General features: G+C 37.5%; 1 protein-coding gene across 1 annotated transcript; it reads right to left on the bottom strand.

Annotated features, from left to right (window-relative positions):
• On the bottom strand, positions 1–24,263 carry LOC119771220. Its single transcript, XM_038266968.1, is given in 8 exon segments — positions 1–386; positions 841–1,011; positions 14,641–14,913; positions 14,916–14,978; positions 14,981–15,753; positions 15,825–16,099; positions 23,323–23,364; positions 23,738–24,263. Coding segments are annotated over 8 exon segments (1,923 nt in total). The 5' UTR covers positions 23,858–24,263; the 3' UTR covers positions 1–180.
• Positions 24,264–25,916: the final 1,653 nt, after the last annotated feature.

The following is a 25,916-nucleotide window of genomic DNA, read 5'->3' as shown; positions in this document are numbered from 1 at the left end:
TTACATCAACTATCGTACAATATATATTATCTTAAAGGGTATAAAAGCAAACGCTTTCTTCTTCTTCTTCCACTATTGTTCTCTTCCACAATCTACATCTAAATCAGGTGACTCTCCTTTGCGCAACGATAAAATCAAATAAAAATTAAACATTACTGGCAGTTCGTGGCTTTGGCGCGCTCACTGCTCGTGCCGCAGCGTCCGCACGCTGTTCATCAGGCCGGCGATCTGGTCGCGGGTGTCCCGTTCCTGGGCCAACAGCCGCTTCCGGACGCGCCGCTTGTGGGCGAACTTTCCCTCCAGGGATTGGCGGCGCAGCTGGAGCGTCTCGTGGCGGGCGCGCTGTTCCGCCACCCGTCGCAGCAGGCGTTTGCGCTGCAGTTCGTCTGCGAAGATCGGGCGGCGTTCGCGAAAGGGAGTTTGAGGTTATGTGTGCGGTGCAGGTGCGATGATGGGAAATTGTGGTGCCAGGACGACGAGAAACAAAAGAAGATAATTTTGCATAAATGATAAATGAACGGGGAAAAAATGATAAAGAGAAGGAAAGAGAGCGAGAGAGAGAGGAAAGTGAAGCCACCTGATTTTGTTCCTTTTGTTATGTAAATAAATTATCCTAAGGTTATTGGAACGAGAGGTCGCGCCTCCACGCGGTCGGTAGAGCAACTAACAACTACTACAAACGAATACTACTACAACCTAGTGCTACCACGAGTAAATAAACAATAGAGAATAAAAAACTATTCAAAGAAAACCGGCGGCGATAGAACACAAAAATATACAGGAAAAGTCGCTAAATCTAAAATTTCGGAAGTTTCCACCCTCGGGCTTAGGGCTTATTACCGCGCTGTTGGTTCTGGAGGGCGAGCGCCGCCTGTTGCTTCTTCGCCAGACACACCGGACAGATGTTGTCCCGCTGGCGGAGCAGCTGCGGGTTGAAGATGCTGTTGCTGTGGCACTTGAGGTGGTATATGTTGCAGCAGTACACGCACGCGCTCAGACTGTCGGGGGAACCTGCGTTGGAAGGGAAGAAAGAGGGGAGAAATTGAAAAATCAACATATAATCGCTGCGTTTAACTTTGCGCAGTAGGCCTGGCAGCTTTGACGTTGTATCATTGCAATATTAAAAAAAAAATCATAACAGAGCAATAGATTGCTGCCCGGTACAAACAAAAATATCTGAGAACGTAAATTTCCGCACTGTGCTTCAAGGCTACGCCCATACATTCCTGGGGGGATTTGGGAGGGCAATTGTCGGCGAAAAATGCAGATGATGCTTTTATAGTTTCTTTTTACCGATCTTGCGTGCGCGAGAGAGGAGAGCCATCCGAGTTTTTCTCTTGTTGAGCCTCAAAAGATTTTCTAACATCACTGGGAGGAAATGTTTTTTTTTTTGTTCGCTCCGTGGAACAAATCATAAAATATTTAAAAAAAACGAAGAAACAAAATTATAAATACCTATTTTCTCAATATTTACAGAGAAAAAAACAACAACAAAATTAAACATTTAAGAAAATCAAAGAAGCCAGAGAACCCAAAACATCTACAAAAAATAGAAAAAAATAATAAAATTAATCAAAAAGTTCTGAATATTCAAAATAAAATCAAGCAAAATAATTTTAAATATCTCATGTTTTGAATGATTAAAAAAGAAATCATTCCAAGAATTCAACAAGATTATAAAAAAAATAACAATATTTGTAAAAATCTAAACCCCTTATCTAAGCAAATTAAAAATACAAAAAAAAGTTAAATTCTTTTAAATATGTCTCAAAAAAAGTTCCTAAACTAAAAAAAAAACAAAAATAAAAAAATATAATTAAAAATTTAAAGGAATTACAAAAACGCAAAACAATTGAAAAACTTATCTTAAACATGAAAAAATAAAAAAAAATCACATTTTAATAAAATTTAAAAAACCCCGAAAACTCAAAAAATTCAAATAAAAAAATATGGAAAAATAAAACAATTTGAAAAAAATAAAAAAAGTTTTCAATATTCGAAAACTTGAAAAAATTATTTAAACAAAATAATTTTTAAAATTTCAGCTTTTGAATGTTTCAAAAACGAAATCTTTCCAAGAATTCAACAAAATGATAAAAATAACAATATTTGTTAAAAATATAAACCTTAATCTAAACAAATAAAAAAAATACTAAAAAAGTTTCTAATTCTTCTAAGAAATTTTGAAAAGAAATCATTAAAAACTCATAAACTTAAAAAAAACCCCAAAAACAAAAAAAAAAGATCAAAATTTTAGAGGAACAACGCAAAACAATTCAAAAAATTATCTAAAACATGAAAAATTAAAAAAAAAGCTTTGAAAAATAAGCAATGAATTTTTTCATTTAAATTAATTGAAAAATATGAAAAAACAACAATTTTAAAAGTAAAAAAAATAAAAAATAATCAAAAAATTATAATATGTGGAAAAAAAATATTTGAAAAAATCCAAAAACCCTAAAAATCCAAATAGAAAAATCAAACAAATTCCAAAAAAACGAGAATGTTTTGAATATTCGAAAATTCAAAAAATAAATTTAAACGAAATAATTTTAGAAAATTCAAAATTTTTAATAATTAAAAACAACTAAGTTTTAAATGAAAAGATTACTTAGAAATCTAATAATTTAAAAGATTTTAAATAACACATTGAAAAAGATAAAATAATAATCAAAATATAAAAATTAAGGATTTGAGGACATTAAAAACTACCGTCAGTGGGGGTGACATTGGGTCTGGGGGGTGAGATTGGGTCAAAAAGATTTTTTACGGATTTTACCATTTCTCAGGTTTTTCTCAATGAAAATGAATTCTGTTGAAAGGGTTGTGTAGGGGACATCTTAAGATGACTTCGCTGAAAAAATCTCGTTCCTAGAACAAATCCTGTTATTTTGGCAACTGTCAAAAGTTGGAGTACGTTTTTGGCCAAAAATGACCTCTCGAAAAATCATTTCTCTTATATTATTGTTAGAATTGCTCGAAAACTACCCAAATGTTTGAAAATCTCCACTTCAAACATTGTAGCGTGTCAATACGATTCCCTCGAACAAGAAACACTGTTGGATGACTTGTTTTTACCATGTCGTTGTATTTGAGCATCAATTTAGTTTCATTTGACCCAATGTTACCCCCTCTAAGGGGTGAGATTGGGTCAATTTTCAAACAATTGGTAGTGCTCATCAAAATCCCCCATATTTTGGGAAGATGTTAGTAAACTATCTAAGAACAAATCAACGTTTAAAGATTTTCGATGTTATTTAAATTGTTTTTGTTATTCAGAAAATACGAGAGGTGTATCGTTTTTTGACCCATAGTCACCCCCACTGACGCTATCTCAAACATTGCAAAATGAAAAACAAAAATCTCCAAAAAATTGTGAATTATAAAAAAAATATAAACTTGAAGAAACATTCAGATATTATAAGGACGTTGCAAATGTTTTTCAAAGTTTATGTCACCCCTTCCAAATTGCTCCGAAAAATCAAGGGACAAAAACCAAATTTCCTCAAAAAACCTTTAAAATTGTATTGGGACCGTAGAAAAATATTTTGAAATTTTACGAAGTTCAAATGTACAGCACAACAAAACTTTTTTTATGGCAAAGATAACATCGACAATACTAATAAATGTTTTGCATTTTTAAACACTTTTTTCAATAAAATGTTAAAACCGTGGCTTGTAATTTAAATTTTTAAACTTTTTTATGTTTGCCCCCCTCCCCCTCGAATCTGGTCAGAATTAAGGCACAAGTTAAAAATAATAAAACATGGAAAAATTCTAAAAAAGATCAAAAACGAGAAAAGAAAAATCTGAATTTAAAAAAAGCAGAGAAGATGAAAAAATGTAATGTCTCGAATAATAAAAAAAATCACAAGTATCAAAAGATTTTATAACAAATAAAACATAAAAAAATTGCAAAAGATTTAAAAGATAATAAAAAATCAAAGAATTAAAAATATCAAAAACATAAAAAAACCAAAATTTAAAAAAAAATGCAGCAATAAAAAAATATTAATATTTTAAAAAAAAATAAAGGGCTCAAATGCCTAAAAATAACTAACCTTCAAAGAACTCTTAAAAATTGAAAAAAAAGGTCAAAATTAAAACACAAAAAACACAACTCGCAATTCGCAATTTTCAGTGTAAGAACGGGCCTTGACCGATCTTATGCACCAGGTTCCCGACGAACACGCACTGCCCTTACACCTACATCTCACCCTTGCTCTGAGTCAGTACGAGCAACACGCTAGAACACGCTTTGAGTGTTCGTGCCAGGCATGCACACCTTCTTTTCCGGTTACGCATTTTAACTCGGCCGGGGGTGGTACATTACGTAGGGTTTGATGTAAGTATAAGCGCCTAACCATTTATAGTGTGCCTATCAACTTTCATTAAAGCAAAAACTGTTTTATTTTTAGTTTGAATTTAAAAACTAGTTGTTATTTTACTGTATATTGTTTTCTCCTGAAATCTTCCCTATTGTTGAGTTGTGTTTATCTGTTGCTATTTCTTTTGTCGCGGTGTTTTGTTACAATTTTTGGTCCTAAGCATGTTTTAAAAGTTTACCAAAAATACAATAGTATTATTTGTGTTAATCCTTTAACCATTCCAAAAATTGAGTAAGGGCTCAAACCTCACTTGTTTGAAAAAAAGGGTGAAGATTGAAAACAATTGACAGTAAAAGAGAATTTGTTTTATAAAAATCAAGTATCAATAGTAAGAGAATGATGAGCGTATTTTAAAGAATAATAATGAGAAGCTAGATGTATTAGATGTAAAATTAGACAATAGAGCATGAGCATGAGCATGAGCATGGTTGACTGCCAATGAGCTGCTACTCCGTTATTGACAGATCAGCTAAAGTTAAACAATGAATCAAAAATGATCAGTGGGAGCCAACCATCCGTTCACTGTTTAACCCCTGAAGACCCCGACTTTATTAGTCAATACCGGCGCCCTCCCAAGAAGCCTGCAGTTCAACGAAAGGGAGGAATGTTAGTCCGATAGTTGAAGTTGCAGACTCATCAAGCACATAGTTTTTCGCTATATACTTGTTGATACCGCTTGAGACCGTTGAATCCATAGCATCTCCTTTAAGCATCACGTGATTAATTTTTTTTTGGGTTAGTGGGATAAGGTATTGGCTTTTCGATGCCTCCCGAGCTACGACGCTATGGGGAGGACTTTCATAACATACCCGTCGGCGAGCCTTCCGAGCAACGATGTTATGGGAAGGTCTTTCTGGTTAACACACAAAATCACTCACACACAGTTATTTTGCTCCACTATTAACTCAACGATCCAAATTGTCAGTGCGTCTTTCGTTCATTATATAGAATTGGCTTTTTCACCGCAAAAAAAAAAATTTAACCTTATTCGAAAAATTTAAACACAATCCACACGACGCCGTGCCTTCCGATCAACGATGATATAGGAAGGGCTTTGAAAATCACAAAAGAAATCACTTTTCACTCCGCATATTTTTTACGACCACGCGCTCCCTTTGCCAACTATGCACTGATGACGCTGCATTTTCAGAGGGTAATCTTCTCCTCGCAGCACACAATACACGATAAAAATGCGAAACAAAAGGCACACAAAAAAAAAAATCACTTTTCACTCCGAATATTTTTACGACCACGCGCTCCCTTTGCCAATTATGCACTCTGCACTCGATCAGCGACACAAAAGAGACGGAAAATAACACGAAAAAACAGGACTTCGCGTCCCCACAGGCACCGCACTACTCTTAGATGTAAAATTAGACAATAGAACAGATAAAGAATTATTCAAATAATAAATTCGCAATAAAATCAAAAAAGATTAGGCGAATGATCAATAGACTTGATATTACTAGTACATTAAGGAAAAGTATATTTTTAAGGAAACAAAAAACAAAACAAAGTTTGTTACAGCAGTGTTAATTGATAGAAAAGAGTGGAAAAGCTTTGAGAGATAAGAGAATCAAATGTTAGTAAAATTAAAATCAAATGTTGGATATTAAATAGAAGAATCAGTGAAGAATTAGGAATCAGAAGAGCAAAATAATAATAGGAGATAGGTGGTAGCTGAGAATGAAGAGAAGAGAAACCCCGTTGTGCGATGTTTCAGGTACATCCACAGCAGTTGACTCAACATACTGCGAATCAAAACAATACCGTCTACAATCACAAATTACTTCCCTTTCCCTTATTGTCGCGCCCCTTTCTTTTAGCCGTCTCGACTCTGACCCGCGGTGGTCAAAGGTTTACGATCCGTTTCCACAGGCCACCAGCTAGGTCATCATGAAAACCAAGCCAACGTGAAGGTAAGAAAATAGGACACTCGCAAGGAACCAGAGCTATACTGTTCTGATCAAGATAATTCGGATGATCTAACAGAACTACGGATGTAGTTAGTTACGCTCCTTCCAGGATGTTCCTTACGTGGACGTCAACCGAAGAGCACGCAACAAGGTCAGTGCCATTGCATGCTCTTAGGTATCAATCCTTGGCCTGCATTAAAACACAAAAAACACAACATGGAAAAAATCAACAATTAAAACAATTCAAAATATTGAACTAATTTTTAAAACTAGATTTTTTTCAGAAATTCTAAATAAAATATCAAAAGTTTCAAATGATTTTAAAAAATATACAATTCCAAAAATAAAAAAAGATAAAAAAAATAGTAAATAAATAAAAGGCATTATTTGAAAGAAAGATAAAAAAAATCATATATTTCAAAAGATACTAAAAAGGGGTGCTCAGAGTTTTTGGAGGCCGGACCAAATTTTAAGCTGAAGTGAGCTTGCGGGCCAAACTAACAAGACAGATAAAATTACGTTATTTTAAGGGGGTTACAAAAAAAAATAAAAATCAAACCATCCACATTGACGACCCCCGGGTCTTTTGTGGTCTCTATTGCAAGTTTCTGCTCGAACCTAGGAGTCCGAAGGCTTGAATGGGGAGAGCACCCAAACCTCTTTCTACTCCAAGGAACCTTCCACCTTTGGATTGCGAGTCCAACCGCCGCCAGCGATTCCACCGGAGTAGGCTTGGTTTGGTGTGTTGTTTGTACTTATGGTATGGAGACGACTCCTACACCTGGAATGACTTAACGGCCTAACAACCAAGGCCGGGACCGACATTTTACTTCCTCATCCGATGGAAGGTTGCAGCAGATGGGAATCGAACCCAGAATCATCCGCTTACAAAGCGGACAGCGTAACCATTCGGCCACGCACTGCCACCTGCCAGGGGGTTACATACATGTTAGACTGGCTCGTCGTTATATGGGAAATTTTAAAATTGGTCAAATCAACCCAGAACAAAGTTTTTTCGGTCCCTTTTGGGTCCCTGAACAACCCCCCAAAATTTGGGAGCGATTGGTTCAGCCCACACTTTGCGCAAAGCGATTCAATTTTGTATGGGATTTAGTATGGTAAAACTAACTTTTTTGTATTTTGATTTTTATAATTTTCAGGTTTCACTGAATTTAAAAACCAATACCGTAGGAGTGTAGCCCTGATTGTCCTCTAAAACTTTCCCGAAGAAAGTATGGTCCTATCTCTCTTCTGAAAAAAGATATAGCGATTTCAAAAGTTCGATTGGAAAATAAGTTGAGAAAATTATATTTCCTGACAACACTGACAGTACATTTACGTAATATGAGTACGACATTTGTTTCTAACTCGTTTCAAGTGCATCCTAGGTAAATGGTGTCTTCTGGAAAGTTGTTGTATATACACAGGGCTATCTTTTAAAAATATTGACGTACAGGGTGACACCACTACAGGGTGTCAAACCAACCCTAACTTTTCTGTTGGCCATTTAGAGGATTGGTGTATTCGGCAAAGTTGTTGAGAAAGTTATTTAACGTAACTTTTTATCATTAGGGAACAGGGTGACACCACTACAGGTGTCAACTCAATCCTAACTTTTTCTGTTGGCTATTTGGAGCATTGATGTGTTCGGCAAAGTTGTAGAAAAACATATTTTATGTGTCCTCCAACAATAAGTGACGTGGTGACACCACAACAGGAGGGAGGAAGGTTACTCAACTCAACAAATTCTCAAGATGGTCTTTTAAAATATTGATTTTGCAGCAAAAGTGCATAGATATTAATTTTATTTTCTCCAAGCTACATAAATTTATTTCGATGTTTTAGCTTAACTCGTGTTCCGTCATAAGCCCAAGCTGAACCTCCTTCCATCAACAATTTTCCCAGGTTTAGGATTTCCTGGAAAATGGACAACATAAATTTAAATCCTGGCAATTCCAGGGATCTCAGGTTATTTTTAAATTGCCACAAAACTATTTTTAGTACATATGTTTTAAAACCTTAAAATCATAAAATAAGTTTATTGTCATGATCTGGTGAGAGTCTAGACTACAATCTTCAAGGGAAAGCAGTTGGTATTGTTAATGTACTTTGTTATGCTTGAAATTTTGAATCAACTGCAATTGTTTATAAAATGTGTTTCAGATTAAATAAGTAAATAGAAGCTTATAAAAATATGTATTTTATAAGGTATGAGAAAAAGAAAAAAGAAACTATGAAAATTACATCCAGTCATTGCTACATTTTTAATAAGTTTAGAATTTTGGTTTTTAAAACTTATATTTTTAATATTATCGATTATCTTCATTTAAGTCCGCCTTTTGGTGCAAATCAGAACTTCAATATAAGTTGGAATAGTAAATTTTACAGCATTTTTGGTGCATTAGTTTTTTTTGTTTTGTTGTTATGTTAAATTTTAACCAAATCAATCAGAAATATCAAAACACTGTGCAAAAATGTGGGTTCAACATTATTCCCAAAACGATACATTTGTCCCAATTTACAGAAGATGATTGCACCGAAGAAAAAATGGTAAACTATGAAAATTTATTTTGAATTTAAATAACATTAGTTATCTTAAATTATAACCTAACATTTTCACAATGCATAAAATTACATAAAAAATGAACATTTTTTAAATTTGTACTCTAAAATTTCTACAATTTTCCATAAAAAGTAAAATTCACGCTGTCTCAATATCATTTTGAACGCTATAAAAAAAACTAATCAATTACTCAGTATTCAACTGTTCCACTATTTTCACAACAAAATTTAAATTTCCTGACCAAAATATGTATTTTATCAATTTCCGGAAAACCGGAACAAAATATAAAATTACCCGGGATTAGGGAATTCCCAGTTTTTCAAAATTTCCCGGTCATTCTGTCCCGGGAAATCTCAGGATTGACACTAGCTGATTAATTCAAAGTGAGGAACAGAGTTTACTGGTATTAAATGGATTTAGTAAGTCACCTAAGGTGAAAATTATCTGATAATTGAGCATAATTATCCCAAATTTAGTGAAGTTTGATGAAACTTGTTTGAATGACTTTGGTTTAAAAGTAAGCCTAATCTCAAAATGAAATTAGATCAAATGAAACAAAAATGATGCAAAGAAAGGTATAAATTTGTCAATTCAACATTAGACCGATTCTTAGCGAAGCTACACTAAAAAGTCACTTGATTCAATTTTCAATACGATTTTTAAATTAAAAATTTAATTTTTGTTATGATTTAAAATTTCTATGTTTTTAAATACGTTTTCTTACCTCAAACGCCAAAAATATTGATCAAATAAGGACTGCAAGCCATTGAATGAGAGATGAGTTTTTCATAAATCTGCTCCTTTCGTTGTCCCGTCTCGCAAAGAAATGGCTGGCAAAAACTCAAATTTCAACTAATTCGTTCAGTTCATGGCGCATAAGATTCGTTTTTAAATTTTTGATAAAGTGTAGAAGAGCAAAATAAAAATAATATATGCTGGCAAAACAGTGGCGATTATCTTACAGTGCCTTTTAAAATTCCAGTTTTACGATGTTGTCCCGTCACACTACTTTTTTCATTCAGGGGTAATTCTCCGCCAACTCACACAGAAGTTGCCCCGACCCCTCTTCGATTTGCGTGAAACTTTGTCCTAAGGGGTAACTTTTGTCTCTGATCACGAATCCGAGGTCCATTTTTTGATAACTCGTGGCGAAGGGACGGTACGACCCCTTTCATTTTTGAACATAGACTGCTCTACAACTTTGTAGAACATTGTTACACTCTTAAAAATAACCCTGCAAATTTAGGAAAAAACACGAAATTTTAAAATAAAAAATTTTGTTCTAAATGAAAAATAGCCCTCCGAAAAGTACATTAAATTTCCCTTTAAATGACACGTTCCAAAAAAAAAAACAGTTGAATAACGGAAAATGGCAGAGTTTTTAAAACTTTTTTCATTTTTTTGTCGATGAATAATACGTTTTTTAGGAATTCTGTGTACGCTATCAAATCGGGCGTACGATTTTACATAAAAGTCTCTTTGAAAACAAATTTCTATCTCATCACCGTTTCAGGCTGCAAATTATTGAAAAATACCACTTTTTTTAGCATGTTCTAAAATGGAAGGGGTCAGGTTAACTATTCCCGATTTTGTGTGAGTTGGTAGAGAATTACCCCAGGAGAAGCACAGGTACAGTATTGTTCAAAAATATGTTAAAACAATTGGGGGAAGGGGGAGGTGTTTCTTCTTTTATTTTGCAACTACAGCCAAAACGCTGATACAAACTTTGTTAACTTAATGGCAAAACTGCGAGGAACCCACACGACTTTTAAAACTGAATGGAATTTTTGGGATGTTTGGAAAGAGATCCAATGTCACCCACATTGATTTTATCAAAACAGAGGTTTTAAAACATGTTCGGATTGCTCTTTCAAAACAAGGAGATAAGTCAATGGAATCAATTCAAACATATTTTTTAATTCTATTTTATTCATTATTGCAGAGTTGTTTAGCCGAAAAAAATGTATGATTTGAAATGCACTTGAAACTCGTGAAGGATTCTAGCTAATTTTTCATGAATATTTTTATTTTAATTTAGCTTTAAAAGTTTGTAGAACATTATGACATTTTTATTGGAAATAAAAAAAGTTTTATTCATCTTCCCTTTAAAATTGCCTTCGAAAATCAGGAGCTTGATAATTTTTCAAAATGATTCCAAATTTTTGATGTAATTATAAGTTGCAACAGTTTAAACACTGCAAAATCCTTTTTATTCGATTACACATTTGAGCAAATTTAAAAACTTTTTGGAAATAGCTTGTTGGCAGAGAATCGTGCAGCAGGCCAAGCTAATGGTGTAGCGCCAATAAAAGTAAAAGTAAGTAAGGAAATAGTGATTTTTGCAGCTCACAACTTTTAAACTAAACAATTTGTTTTCCACAACAACATTATTGGCATGTTTGCAAATATTTAAAAAAACGCCAGATATACTAAATTATTCCGGTCATAAAATAAATTGCGAACGGATTATTTAATTATTGATATCCGCCCAAGGTAACCAATAAATTGTTCGAACATTTTCTAATTGCGTGTAGCGAAATATTTTATTGCTATTGGCTATTGCTTTTTAATATTGCTAGAACTTTACTTAAGGGTACTTTCAAACTTAAGTAAAGTTATTGAAGTTTTTTTAAGATCACTATTTGGACTATTTTAAGTATTGTTTTATTTTTTATAACAGTTAATTACCATTGCAAATAAATTTATCTCGCCAATACCAAGTTGAGCTATCGAGAATATTTTTGTCCTCTGCTATTGGATTTTCTTGAAATAATTTTAGATAGCAGAATGAGCTATTTTTTAACAAATCTTTGTTTTTTAGGTTATTAAATTATTATCGAAGAGTATTGTAGCGTACATTATTCCCGACTGTATTGTACTTTTAAGAATCTTTACCAACTTTGAGCCAGGAATATCAGTGTTATTGATTAAACACCTTTTTTATAAAATCATTTCAATTGCGGTTCCCTCGATTTGCATAAAGGAGTATCAAAAGATCTAATGTAATCCGCGTTTTCCTCTCAATAATATTCAATTAATCATTCGATCATAATTTAAGTAATTCTGAGCACAATTAACTTATTAACATAAAATTCACACATTAAAATTTTAGAGGTTGTTGAGATACTCTATTTCAAATAAAAATTCTTTAGGGATAGGGTAATTAAAAAATAATTACAGGTTTGAATGAATTCATTAGAAAATATATATTGAAACTCAGTTAGCAATGTTTGCCAAGTAAAAAGCACACTTAGAACTGGGACTTTTAACTGGCAAAACAACGTCATACATAAAACCATAAAAAAAAACAATTTTCAAAATTTTCACTCAAGATCAACTTATGTTCGATACCAATACTTGAATTTAACAAAAACGTCTGATTTGTTATGCTTATGATAGATTGGAGATTAGAAGTCATGTTGATTACAGACACATGTATTTTTAAAACATATATCTGGAAACTGTCTGAAGTCATTGGAGATTAGATCATTAGCTCGACCTAGTTATGAAATTACACCCGGTTGTTGTGTAATCCTCTTAACCGAATGTCATGAAATAAGCTTCTTTGCACTTTTGCTGCAAAAATCAATATTTTAAAAGACCATCTTGAGAATTTGTTGAGTTGAGTAACCTTCCCCTCCCTCCTGTTGTGGTGTCACCACGTCACTTATTGTTGGAGGACACATAAAATATGTTTTTCTACAACTTTGCCGAACACATCAATGCTCCAAATAGCCAACAGAAAAAGTTAGGATTGAGTTGACACCCTGTAGTGGTGTCACCCTGTTCCCCTAATGATAAAAAGTTACGTTAAATAACTTTCTCAACAACTTTGCCGAATACACCAATCCTCTAAATGGCCAACAGAAAAAGTTAGGGTTGGTTTGACACCCTGTAGTGGTGTCACCCTGTACGTCAATATTTTTAAAAGATAGCCCTGTGTATATACAACAACTTTCCAGAAGACACCATTTACCTAGGATGCACTTGAAACGAGTTAGAAACAAATGTCGTACTCATATTACGTAAATGTACTGTCAGTGTTGTCAGGAAATATAATTTTCTCAACTTATTTTCCAATCGAACTTTTGAAATCGCTATATCTTTTTTCAGAAGAGAGATAGGACCATACTTTCTTCGGGAAAGTTTTAGAGGACAATCAGGGCTACACTCCTACGGTATTGGTTTTAAATTCAGTGAAACCTGAAAATTATAAAAATCAAAATACAAAAAAGTTAGTTTTCCCATACTAAATCCCATACAAAATTGAATCGCTTTGCGCAAAGTGTGGGCTGAACCAATCGCTCCAAAATTTTGGGGGGTTGTTCAGGGACCCAAAAGGGACCGAAAAAACTTTGTTCCGAAAAATCGATCATGTCGAGCCATCCTAATACATGTAAATCGTCAAAAATGTTCTTTTAATCTATTAAAATACAGTCGACTCTCTGGTTATCAATATCCAAGGGACCGTCGAGGAAGAGAATCATCAGTTTACAGAACGATGCAAAATGAAGACTCGATTGTAAATATGTTTTTCTTGGTACCCAGCTATGGGAGAGAATCATGGCAACGTCCAGCAAACAAAAACAAACTAATGTCAAACACCCTTCAAAGCTTCGTTTTGCAAGGAAAAATGTCTATGCAAGCCATGAGATAGTTACAATATGGACAACCGGAAGAGATTTTTAAACCAAACATAATCCAAGGGACCGTCGAGGAAGAGATCCTTCAAGCAAGAGAAAATATCGAGGAATAAAGCCAACCGAAGTATGCAGTTTGAAGGGACTGAAGAAATCATCGATAGATGGAGCAATATTGATATCGAGAAGATCGACAGCCAGAGAGTCGACTGTATACATTTTTGCAATTCCGTCGTGACAACTACTTACTTTTCCTGTCATTCTTGAACGACGAAATAGCCTACTTTTCTGTACCAAAAATAACAGAATCGAATAGCAACACTTTTCAAAATAAATGCTGAAAAGTTCTACTTTTCAGCACTCAAATGGGTGCTGAAAAGTTGAACTTTTCAGCACATGTTTCAGTAACACTTTTCAACATTTTTGATTTAAACGATTTATTGACAAAATACATGAAAATTCGACTTAAAATTTCACTCAATGGGTGTTTTCGAAATTGCAAAAATGTTGTATGGAACTCGTTGCAAAACTTGATTTTTCAGCACTCGTCGTATTTATCAGCTCGGTGAACCCGTTGGATAAATGTACGACTCGTGCTGAAAAAATCCTTTACAACGTTGCATAAACTACTATTTCGAAACAAATGCTGAAAAGTTCAACTTTTCAGCACCCATTTGTGTGCTGAAAGTATAACTTTTCAGCATTTATTTTGAAAAGTGTTGCTATTCGATTCTGTTATTTTTGGTACAGAAAAGTAGGCTATTTCGTCGTTCAAGAATGACAGGAAAAGTAAGTAGTTTCACGACGGAATTGCAAAAACTACTATTTCATTTATCACCCAAACAAATTTGAAAACATTTGGTTGTATCATTGCCGAGATATAGCTATTCTAAGTTAGCAGTTTCAAAAAACGGGTGCCACGGCGGGTCGAAGGCCGTGTTACGCTCCATAGATTTTTTTTTAAATTGTAAGGAAATTTTGTTACGAGGGGAGGTGGTCCATGTTTTTTTGCTTTTGGATTATGTAATAAAATAATGCTCCCTAAGGCTGGTACAAAGTTTTTGTCATAATACGGGGTCAAATTTGATCTGTTAGTTGATTGAAGTCAACAGTATTCAAGTTATCGAACCTACCTGTTTTATTGCACACGATGCACATCTTGTTCTCCAAATCGGCCAGCACCAGCTTGTTACTCTCGGCCGTTCCCGTCACAACACGCGCCGCCGCCGCCGCCGCCGCTCCCGATCCCGAACTCGACGACGACGATCCCGAACCTCCTCCCTTCACACTGCCCGCCCCCGTCCGGTCCGCAATCAGCTCAAAGTGCTTGCGCTTCTTGACGCCCATGGCCGGCGGCAGTAGAATCGGTCGCTTGTTGACCCTGCGGCGCGCTGCAATGTGGCTCGCTGCTGCTCGTAGTAGTCGATCTTGCCGTAGTGGAAGTCCTTGCGTTCGGTGCTGTTGCAGCTGCCGCTTCGGTTTTGCGCGTCGCCAGCGCTTTGCTCTCGTCCAGGGTGAGCAGACCGAAGTAGCGCAGAAACATGGGCTGGGGCAGTTCGGCGATGTCGGTGGGTTGCGGCTCGACGTACTCCTCGATGGGGCTGCGAACGGGGTCGGACGACGAGTCGTCGGAGGCTTTGACGGAGAGCGGCGTTGAGGAGCGCGAGTTGGGGGAAGAATCGGACGAAGCGTTGCCTCCGCCGCTGGAGGCACCTCGCTTGGGCAGCGGGTCGCTCTTGGTCTTGGTCATGGTTGCGCGTTGGCGCGGTAAGCTCGGTTTGGTGACCTCCCCCTCGGGGGCGTTCTGGTTCTGGTTCCTGGCTTTTGTCAACGCTTGCAGCAGATTCAACCGACTCTTCTTGATCGCAACCGTTGGCGGAAGTTCCGGCAGTTCGTCCTCTTCATCGTCCTCCTCCACCTTAACCGGCGAAGCCTTCTCCAGGTCGGGGAGCTTTGCGATCGGGCGCGCCAGCGACGGCTCTCCAGCCGCAGTCTTGGGCAACGTCTTGACCAGCTTGCGCGGCACCGCGATCGTCTCCGGTGCGATGTTCTTCAGCGCTTGCTCGCGAGCTTGCTGCGAACTCGAAGATCCATTTCCCGTGCAGCGTTCTTCCTTGGGCTTCAGCAGCGACACCTGTTGCTTCTGGTTGTACGGATGGGCGCCCGTCGGCGACACCGAAGAATCGACGCTGCTCTGGGATTCGTCCTTTTCCTTTTTGGGACGAGCCTCGTCGAACGAAGACAACCTGGAATCAACCATGAATAAAAACGAATCTCATTAAAATCCGTCCAAACACCAATCAAGCATCACACTCACTCATACTTGTGGACCAGCTGGGCCTCGCTCAACCGCTCCGTCACATTCCTCGGAGTATATTTCGTGTTGAAACTCATCTCGTAGTGGACGGACAGGGCGCGCGAGACGTACCCGTGGGCAGTTTCCGCGTCCACGTCGACCAGTTCGCGGGCCGATAGTTGCCGCAGGTACGCGAAGATGAGCCCGTCCAGCTCCTGGACGAGCGGCCGCTGCTCGTTGCCGATCTCCACCATTTCGGACTCTAGCTCGTGCAGGTAGCGCTTGAGCTTGGAGATCTGTGTAAAGAAAGATGAAGGCGAAATTTAGTCTCCCAATTTTCTCTGCCCTTCTTTCCGACGCGAGATTCTCAGACACACAATCCGTATTAAAATTCTCTTTTTCTTTTTTATTCCCGTGTTCTCATTCATCCACCCTCAACACAACGTATCCACAAAAGCCGACACAAAACAAAATTTGCCAACGCAGGTTAACGAGACGTAGTGCGTGTTCTGTTCCACATCCCCGTCCTTTCATTGCGGTTTCGGAGAAAACAAAAGAATCTTCGGCGATTGTTCGTGAACGAGGAGAAGCGAACGAGTGATAGAAAGAGACGAGATAAAAGAAGAGAACTCACAACAAGACTCACAAGCTATCGAGAAATTAAAAGTGCAACATGGAGTTAAACTTTCTGTCAAGCTGCTGTGAAGTTTACCATGACAGCTGCTAAAGTTTCACTCCATGTTACCGGCTAACATCTCTCTTTTTAATTTCTCGATAGTGACGGTCGCTATCGAGAAATTAAAAAGAGAGATGTGAGCCGGTAACATGGAGTTAAACTTTCACAACTGTCAGTGTAAACTTCACAGAAGCTTGACAGAAAGTTTAACTCCATGTTGCACTTTTAATTGCTCGATACCCTCTGATATTTTGGTACAGGAATCATCTAAAGATGTTTATTCTATACTGGGATTAAAAAATAGTTTAACAAACTGCTGAACAAAAGAGAGGGAACTATTTTTTGGTGGGACCTATGATATTGAATGCTTGGCCCTTTTGAAATTTTAGTCTTGTCTATATTGTTGTTAATCTATATTTTAAAAACGGTGCACTTAACTCTCTACTGCCCACATTTTTTCGGATTTTTATATTTTTCCCGCGTTTAGGGCATCTCCAGCGCTGGGGTGCAAATCAAATTTGCACCCGGCTCATGAATACCGAGATCAAATTTGCCACCTTGAAAAAACTCCGTCATCCCCACCGCTAGGGTAGCAAATTTGCCGAAACAAGCCCACCGCGGGGCAAATATGGGTTTTATCATTTTTGCTCTCGTTTACCTTCAAAATCAATAATTATGTGTTGATTCATGCCTAGAAATGCTAAAAGTTTATTAAACTTTTTAATCCTATTGAAAATTTCAAAAATTTCATTTTCGAAAATGTCGAAAGTTTAACTATTTGCTACCCGATTTGATTCCCACCAAATTTGCTCTCGAGTTTGCCCGAGTCTCCCACCGCGCGTAGCAAAGCAGGTATCAAATTTGATCTCAAGTTCATCTGTAGAAGAAAAATATGTGTCGGGGTACTCATTTTCTGATACCCGACAAGTACCGGCAAGCCGGGGGGCAAAGTTTTGAATGCTTTTTATATGTCTGCTCTCTTTATGATATGTATGATGTATGATTCAAAAATTCAAAAATTCAAAAATTCAAAAATTCAAAAATTCAAAAATTCAAAAATTCAAAAATTCAAAAATTTAAAAATTCAAAAATTCAAAAATTCTAAAATTCAAAAATTCAAAAATTCAAAAAAACAAAAATTCAAAAATTCAAAAATTCAAAAATTCAAAAATTCAAAAATTCAAAAATTCAAAAATTCAAAAATTCAAAAATTCCAAAATTCAAAAATTCAAAAATTCAAATATTCAAAAATTCAAAAATTCAAAAATTCAAAAATTCAAAAATTCAAAAATTCAAAAATTCAAAAATTCAAAAATTCAAAAAACAAAAAGTTAAAACCAAAAAATTCAAAATTCAAAAATTCAAAAATTCAAAATTCAAAAATTCAAAATTCAAAAATTCAAAAATTAAAAATTCAAAATTCAAAATTCAAAATTCAAAATAAAAATTCAAAAAAATTCAAAATTCAAAAATTTAAAATTCAAAAATTTCAAAATAAATTTTTGATTTTGAATTTTTGGTACGATTTTTGACTTTGAATTCAATTTTAATTTGACTGGATTTTTTGAATTCAATTTTGAATTCAATTTTGAATTTTGGAATTTTTGAAGATTTGAATTTTAGTTTAGAATTTTAGAAATTTTAAATTTTAGAATTTTTAATTTTTGAAATTTTGAAATTTTCTGAAATTTTGAAATTTTGAAATTTTTGAAATTTTTAAATTTTAATTTTGAAATTTTGAAATTTTAATTTTTGAATTTTTGAATTTGAACTTTAGAAATTTTTTGATTTTGAATTTTTGAAAATTTTGAAATTTTTTAAATTTTTGAAATTCAATTTTAAATTTTTGAATTTTGAAATTGATTTTTTGAAATTTTAAATTTTTAGAAAGTTTTTGAAATTTTTTGAAATTTTTTGTTTTTTTCTTTGAAATTTTTTTGAAATTTCTTGATTTTTTTTGAATTTTCTTGAATTTTTTTGAAATTTTTTGAAATTTTTTGATTTTTTTTTAATTTTTTTATTTTTTTTCCGTGCTTGATTCGATTTTTCCGTGCATAATTCCATTTGAAGCGGTAGCAAACAGACTGAATACCGGGTAGCAAAGTGAAATCCCGAAGAACTGAGAGCAAATTTGCTACCGCGACAGGTACCGCGATGGGGTTGACGTCGGGTGCAAATTAGCTTTGCTTCGATGTTTGCACCCAGCGCTGGAGATGCACTTAGGAGGTCATTTTGAGCAACTTTTGTTCTACGAAAAACTTAACTTCTCTTGTTTTATACTTTTTTTTTCAATTCGGTATTATTGGTGAATGGATCAGTAGTGCGGTGCCTGTGTGGACGCTCAGTCTTGTTTTTTCGTGTTATTTTCCGTCTCTTTTATGTCGCTGTTCGAGTGCATGGGGTGATTGGTCATTATAAATAAATAATGGCATCAGTAGTGCGGTGCCTGTGTGGACGCTCAGTCCTGTTTTCTCGTGTTATTTTCCGTCTCTTTTATGTCGCGGTTCGAGTGCATGGGGTGATTGGTCATTATGATTAAATAATGGCATCAGTAGTGCGGTGCCTGTGTGGACGCGCAGTCCTGTTTTTTCGTGTTATTTTCCATCTCTTTTGTGTCGCTATTTGTGTACATGGGGTGATTGGATTTCTTCTGATTCGTGTTGTTTTCATCTCTTTTGTGTCGTTGTTTGTGTGCATGGGGTGATTGGTCTTCTTCTTCTTCTTCTTTTTTCTTTATTTTTAGTTCGCGCGTTCGTTGGCCAATGAGTTTATTTTGTCCTCTTTACATAGTTTTCGATAGAAACGATCCGAATTCTTTTTTTCGAGACAAGCAAGTCGTATTGCTGGATAAAGTCCTTTCTATATCATCGATGATCGGAAGGCACGCCGACGAATATGTTTTAAGGCTTATGATATAAAATCATTTTAATGAATAAAGCCCTTCTTACATCACCGTTGATCGGAAGGCACGCCGACGAAGAATTTCTGGAGGATCGCGGTCGAATTAATACTATATTTAAAATTTTAGATAGCTATCTTTCGGATTCGATTGTGAGTAGCGGGACTTCGCGGTTACTATGCAACGTATTTTTGGAGTCTTTTTATATTTTAAATTTATAAGTCCTTCTTTTATCATCGTTGATAGGAAGGCACGCCGCCGGTTAAGTTCGTTTAAGTTATTGTTTTAATTTCATTACAATCGGTTACGTGGTGTCCTGTTTTCTTTTCGTTTATATTCGTTGATCGTAATAATTTATTCCAACTGGCAGCTTTAGTATTAACTCATCTACTATTTTTGACATTTGCTCGCGTTATCTTAATTGTACCAACAGTAAAAATATACTGATAAGTCCAGCCCATAGCACTACCGCTCGGTTGGCACGCGTTCGATTAAAACAACCTTTTATTTATTTTATTTATTATTTATCTTTCCGCAGCCGGCTGCCTAAGATTTAAAATTTCAACCGATAAACAAAATGCTCATGGTCACATCACTGCCACTCGTGAATCCTGACCTCATACCCATCTACTAACCCCCTCAAAACTCATGTGATACTTTGTCGGAGAAGCAGTCGATTGGGCGGTCTCTATCACTCAAGTATCGGACTAACATTCCCATCCACTTCCCCGTGACCCTACCACTGGTCGTGGCCGGCGCCGGTATTGATCAGCATGATAGGGGCCTTTGAGAAGTTGCGAAGCGAGGAAAGATAGCACCCACTTGTCTTCCACGGCTCGTGGATGTAACTTCTGGAGGTCCTGGTCAATAACGGAGTAGCAACTGCGGGTGGGCACCTATGCTTATGCTTATGCTTAATTCGGTATTATTGGTGAATAATCAAGATACAATAAATGCGTTTGCGGTAAATAACAGAGTTTTGGAGTTCCTTTCAGCTGTGTGTTACATCATAATCCATTTTGGAACAATTATTGCTTGTAAATAAAGGTGTCACAAAGAGCAAGAAAAAATAAAAATAAAACTTACTAAGATTGCAAGGGAAAGGGGATAGAAATAGAGAAAGCTTAGAACTAGATCACAGATTGTATCCTTTATAGATGTGCTTGATCATCAGCTCTCCAAGGGCCAGGAATTGCTCCGCTTTGTTACGGCAGGTCCGAAACCGCGTCATCATCTCCCCTGCGAGAGCAAAGAACTCTGGAAGGGTAAAGATACCTTCCCCGGTAACTTCTTGCTGGCCCGCAATGCCGCTACCGGCAGCGACCACGCTGGCGAATGATCGCCCCCATCCAGGAGGGAACGCTGAGCTGTCCGCTGGAACCGTGCGATGACCAGCTGCCGGCACAGTTACGCTCGTACTTCGCTGAGGAGGGTGGGACGCTGCTGCTTTCTTCTTCCTGTTTTCCTGCTCCTCGAGGTAGTTTTTCCGTGCGCTGCATCTACGGTAGTTGCTGGTATAGTTACCTCCACAGTTGACGCACTTGATGCGCGCCTTGGTTTGCTCTGCCTTATTCCCCAAGTCCGCTTTGCACGGCAGTGCACACGCCTCAGAGAGGTGTGATTCATCGCACTTCACGCAGCGGGGCGGGAGGTTGCAGTTCCGCGAGCCGTGTCCAACGCCTTAGTTTGCCGCAGGTCTTGAATTTTGACGGTGCCGCGGTCGAAGTACAACAGGCACAGTGTGTGTGTACCTGTGAGTGTTGTCTTCCGCGAGAGGACTTTTATGTCACGCGGCGTTTTTCTAGCACCCGAGAGGTCTTTCTTGAGGTCGGAGATCGGGCGGTCTTGGTACCCCTGCAAAACGACCTTAACGGCTGTCTTCTGCACGGGGTTGCATGTGTAGAACTTGAAGTTTTGACGCTTCAATTTCTCCACAACTAGGTCGAAGTTCTTTTCGTCAAATGTGTAAACTTGCACTGACGACTTACCGATTTTCGGACAATATCCGAGGCCTTTTTTCCGTGCACGCCCGTCGTCGTCGGTAGTGCTACCGTCTGTGTTGCTGTTATTGTTTTCATCGTCGCTCAGCATCTGGAACTCGTTCCTGATGGGGATGTTGGCGGATGTTGATGTGCCACTGGCCACAAGCACCGGAAGTACCTGAACGGGTTCGCACTGGTGATCTCGGAACGTATCCGGGATGTAGATACTTTTTGTCGATTCCATCTGCGCTGACGCTCCCCTGAGCGATCGCGGCCGACACGGCGTTGGTTTGTTTACCTTTTTGCACACGGCCGGTAGACGAACTTCGCGGGTTTTTCGAGGCCGCACTCGAACTGCCACGGCCACGGCCGGCCTTTGGCATGCTGGAGAAGCAAACTCGCGGGTAATCACAATCAACTACGGCGAAAAATTTCGAAAAAAACGGTAGAGCACAGAGCACTTCACTGCTGCTAGCTCTCGTGCGTACACGGAGGTGATTTTTTTTTTGCCTAATTCATTTTTAGTATTTTAATTTGCATATATCTTGTTAAGTTTATGTTTGTTTCTGAAAATATTTGGATTACTCTACCATCTCCTATCATTATCTTTTGCCTATATATTTTTTTCTTGTAACTTTTAAATTTTTTGCTTGTTTTTCACACTTTTTACTATAAAACGATACCATTATCATTATCATTTAAATTTAAAGTAAATGCTTAGAGGCAGAGTCTGGTACACTACGAAAATTACTGCATACTTATTTTCACATAGTATAAGGGAAATGTTAGAAAGAAACACAGCCAAATTTGACCCCAGAAAAAAAAAATACATTTTTAAAAACTTTGGCAAAGTTACATTAAACCAGCGACATTTTCAACCTTATCATTTGCTTAAATTTTATGAGTTCTTCTTTAGAATGCGTTTTAAACATCAAAAATTGGCGATTTTTTAGATTGAAGGCCGTTTAAAGGCGGGGTTGGGTTGTAAAGGGGTAATCAAAACAAATTTTAAGTACTGCAATTACAATCGAAAGCAAATTCAATTTTACATAAAAAATGAGGCCAAAAAATGCCAAAGAAGCGGCGTTTTGTCCGCTTATTTCAAAAAATAAAAATACGGATTTTGGGAAATTGTTTTTTCGACGAAAAAAGGTTAATTAAAAAATTACCATTTTTTCAGGCGGGTTTTCAAGCGGTCAAAATAGTTAGTTAGCACGAAACCCGGATTTTATATGTAGATTTTCAGAAAAGTGAAAATTTGACCATTTTCCGGGCATATTTCACAGGGTTTTTTTCTGTGGGGTTGTTAAGCAAGGGCAAGTTATTTTTTTTGTTTGTCATAGACTAATACCTCCTTTAGTAGTATAAACATTTTTAAATTTGCATATTTACGCAGCGATCAATAAAAAGACTAAAATAATAACTTTAATTAAAACTGAATTCCAATTCTCATTCCCCGCCGCAACCTTGCCGCATCACATTGACCTGCCATCTTATCTTCTCCTAACTCGCTCACAAAACCCACGAGGCACTATCACCGGACGAACCCTCGACTTTGCTTTGTTTACAAAACGGAAATTCAAAAATAAAGTGCGTCACATTTTTGCGATAATCTGCCTCCTTTGTCATTAAACAAAACAAAAACTTCCCACTTTGCCTCTTCTTACACCGAGAAGGTGGCAGAAATGTTACGTTATTTTTAGCCCTGCCCCCTCTCCCCTTCAAGCCACCAAGTAGGCCGCACCACCCTCCGCCACACACGAAACGCCATATCACGCGCTTCAAGCGGATGGATTCTGCAATGCCTGCCTGGATTCTCCAAACCAACACCAACCAACTAAATCATGATTTATCACCTCTCTCTCACTTCTTCTAGGAGGAGGACAGACTCGAAATGCATCGCCTGCAGCTGCCTACTTTGCTTTTGATTTCGGGAAATGCAACACATTTCGATGAACTCACCTGGCTCTGGGTCAACCCGTTGGACAGTTTCGAGGCCAGAAGCTGAAAGAGTTGCAAGGGAAGGGAATTAACTTGTGGAGTTGAGAAATCATGCGTCACACGATCGGAGCAGGCTGCCTGACACGGTCAAAACATGGCAGCCGAACAGCCAAACATGGGGAACCCGTCATGGCCAACGTTGCTGCCTGCCGCGAACGGTAGGCCGGAAGTGTGAGACCCGCAGAGGAGCATGCTTCCGGCACACTCTGTTGGGGAAGGTGAGAGCGAGCGAAGTAACAAAGTAGGCCTGCGAGGAGCTGACAGTTGTTGTTCGGCTGACCATGAACTCGTACTTTTACAAGGTAATTCGGAGGTGGGTGAAGGTGGTGGGTTCGTGTTTTACGGGGACTATTCTGCAAGGAATCTCCGCCTTTACCTGGTGGACCTTTATGAACACCTTGATGGTGCGCTGGCAGTAGATTAAGTCATCCTTCAGCTCGTTCGGGATTTGGAACCGAAGCATTTTCTCCTTGAGGTTTGCGTTCACCATTAGCATGGTCCCTTCTCCGTTCTCTCTTCGCGACTGTTGATTCGCTCTGCGTCTGACTTCTGTTCCGTAAATACCCTAATTCTGAGCCAACTTCACCCCCTTCCACAATGTCGACACTCCAAATCACAAACCGACTACTACTAGATTAGCTGCACCGACTAGTGGTAAATCACGCACTTGGACCGTCTTTTGCACTAGTAACTCGCACTCGCACTACAGTCTCGTAGTAGGCCACGGGACATAATGAGTCTCTCCGACTCTCCTTGCTCTCGATTGACCGTACCGACTGTGTGTCTCTATCTGTCTGTGACGACGGACTTGGGCTGAAGTTTGACAACGCGCGCAACCGTTTCGGCCACCGGAAGCGGATTTCAAAGTACTTAGCTTGACTTAGGCTTACTTCAAATCTACCAACTTATTGCTTAATTAATCAACCAATTAATGCATCGACTCGCAATTCAAACATAATTTAAAAGTAATTAAAAGAAATTCAGCCTGAATGATGAATCTTATCGTATCGCGTATACCTTTCCCTCTTTGGTGGGAGGTGGCGCCGCGACGGCGGCTGTGGTAACTACCGGAAGGCGCATGACAGACGCGCGAGCGGGCCATGCCGATGGTGGGTTTTTCGCTGTGCGGTTGGCTTGATGGACGGGTGAAATGTTTCGTGGAAACATTTCGTGCAGAGAGATCCCGAGCAAAAGCAAATTCTTCACCAAAACTAGAAATAGATTTTCTTTGTATTTTTTTACAAGGTTCAAATTTTGTAGGAGCTTTTCTTATGACCAAAGAAGCCATTTTGTGTAGTTGGTTCACTCAAAGAATTACAGGCTTCATACAATGTTGGCGGCTGTCCATACAAAAATGGTACAAAATATTCGAAAATCTGTATCTTTTAGATGAATTTTCTGATCGGTACAACTACAAATGTTTTTTGCAGAATTTTAAACGATTTTCACAACAGAACACACCAATCTCTCATAAATGAATTCAGTTAAATCAACTGGAATCTGCAAAGCCTAGTGCACAGCTAAAATTTTCAGAAAATGAAAAGTTGCTGAAATTTCAATAAACAGCCCAAATAGCCATAGAGAACACAAGATCCTCTGTAATTGGGTACTAAAATGAAGGTTAAATTTGTGATATTATTGCTCATAACGATAAAACTTATTTTTCTGAGAACAATGACCCTTTGAGCGATCGCAAAGGATTTAAAATGGATTTTTAATTGAATTTAAAAAAATGACTTCACTGTCCTTCTTGACAAAAAACGTTACTTAATCCACCCTTAGGTGGTTGGCGCCTTCCTCACATTTGAAGGGTGCTATCCAAAATGCAAAAAGTGCGTAAATAACACTTAAGTGCTTATAACTTCTGGTAGGGTTGTCAGATCTTCAATCTTTTGAACTCGTTGAAAAGGTCTTTTGAATACCCATCCTGCGATAGGTCGCATGAGAGATCCGGACAACGTTTCCATCAAAATATGTGAAATCCGGCCTCCAAAAAGTGCATAAATAACTCTGAAGTGCTTATAGCTTTTGATAGGGTTGTCAGATCTTCAATGTTTTGGACGCGTTAGAGGTCTTTGAATACCTATCCAACGATAGTTCGCTTAAGAGATCCGGACTGCATTTTCATCAAAATATCTGAGATCCGGCCTCGAAAAAGTGCGTAAATAACACTTAAGTGCTTATTACTTCAGATAGGGTTGTCATATCTTCAATGTTTTGGACGCATTGGAAAGCTCTTTTGAATACCTATCCAACGATATGTCGCATGAGAGATCCGGACAACGTTTTCATCAACATATCTGAGATCCGGCCTCCAAAAAGCGTATAAATAACACTTAAGTGTTTATAACTTTTGATAAGGTTGTTAGATCTTCAATGTTTTGGACGCGTTAGAGAGGTCTTTTGAATATCCATCCTACGATAGGTCGCATGAGAGATCCGGACAGCATTTTCATCAAAATATCTGAGATCCGGCCTCGAAAAAGTGCGTAAATAACACTTAAGTGCTTATAACTTTTGATAGGGTTGTCAGATCTTCAATGTTTTGGACGCGT

The sequence above is a fragment of the Culex quinquefasciatus genome, chromosome 1 (assembly GCF_015732765.1).
Source record: "Culex quinquefasciatus strain JHB chromosome 1, VPISU_Cqui_1.0_pri_paternal, whole genome shotgun sequence".
Lineage (NCBI taxonomy): Eukaryota > Metazoa > Arthropoda > Insecta > Diptera > Culicidae > Culex > Culex quinquefasciatus.
This window is presented reverse-complemented; position numbering and strand designations above follow the sequence as displayed.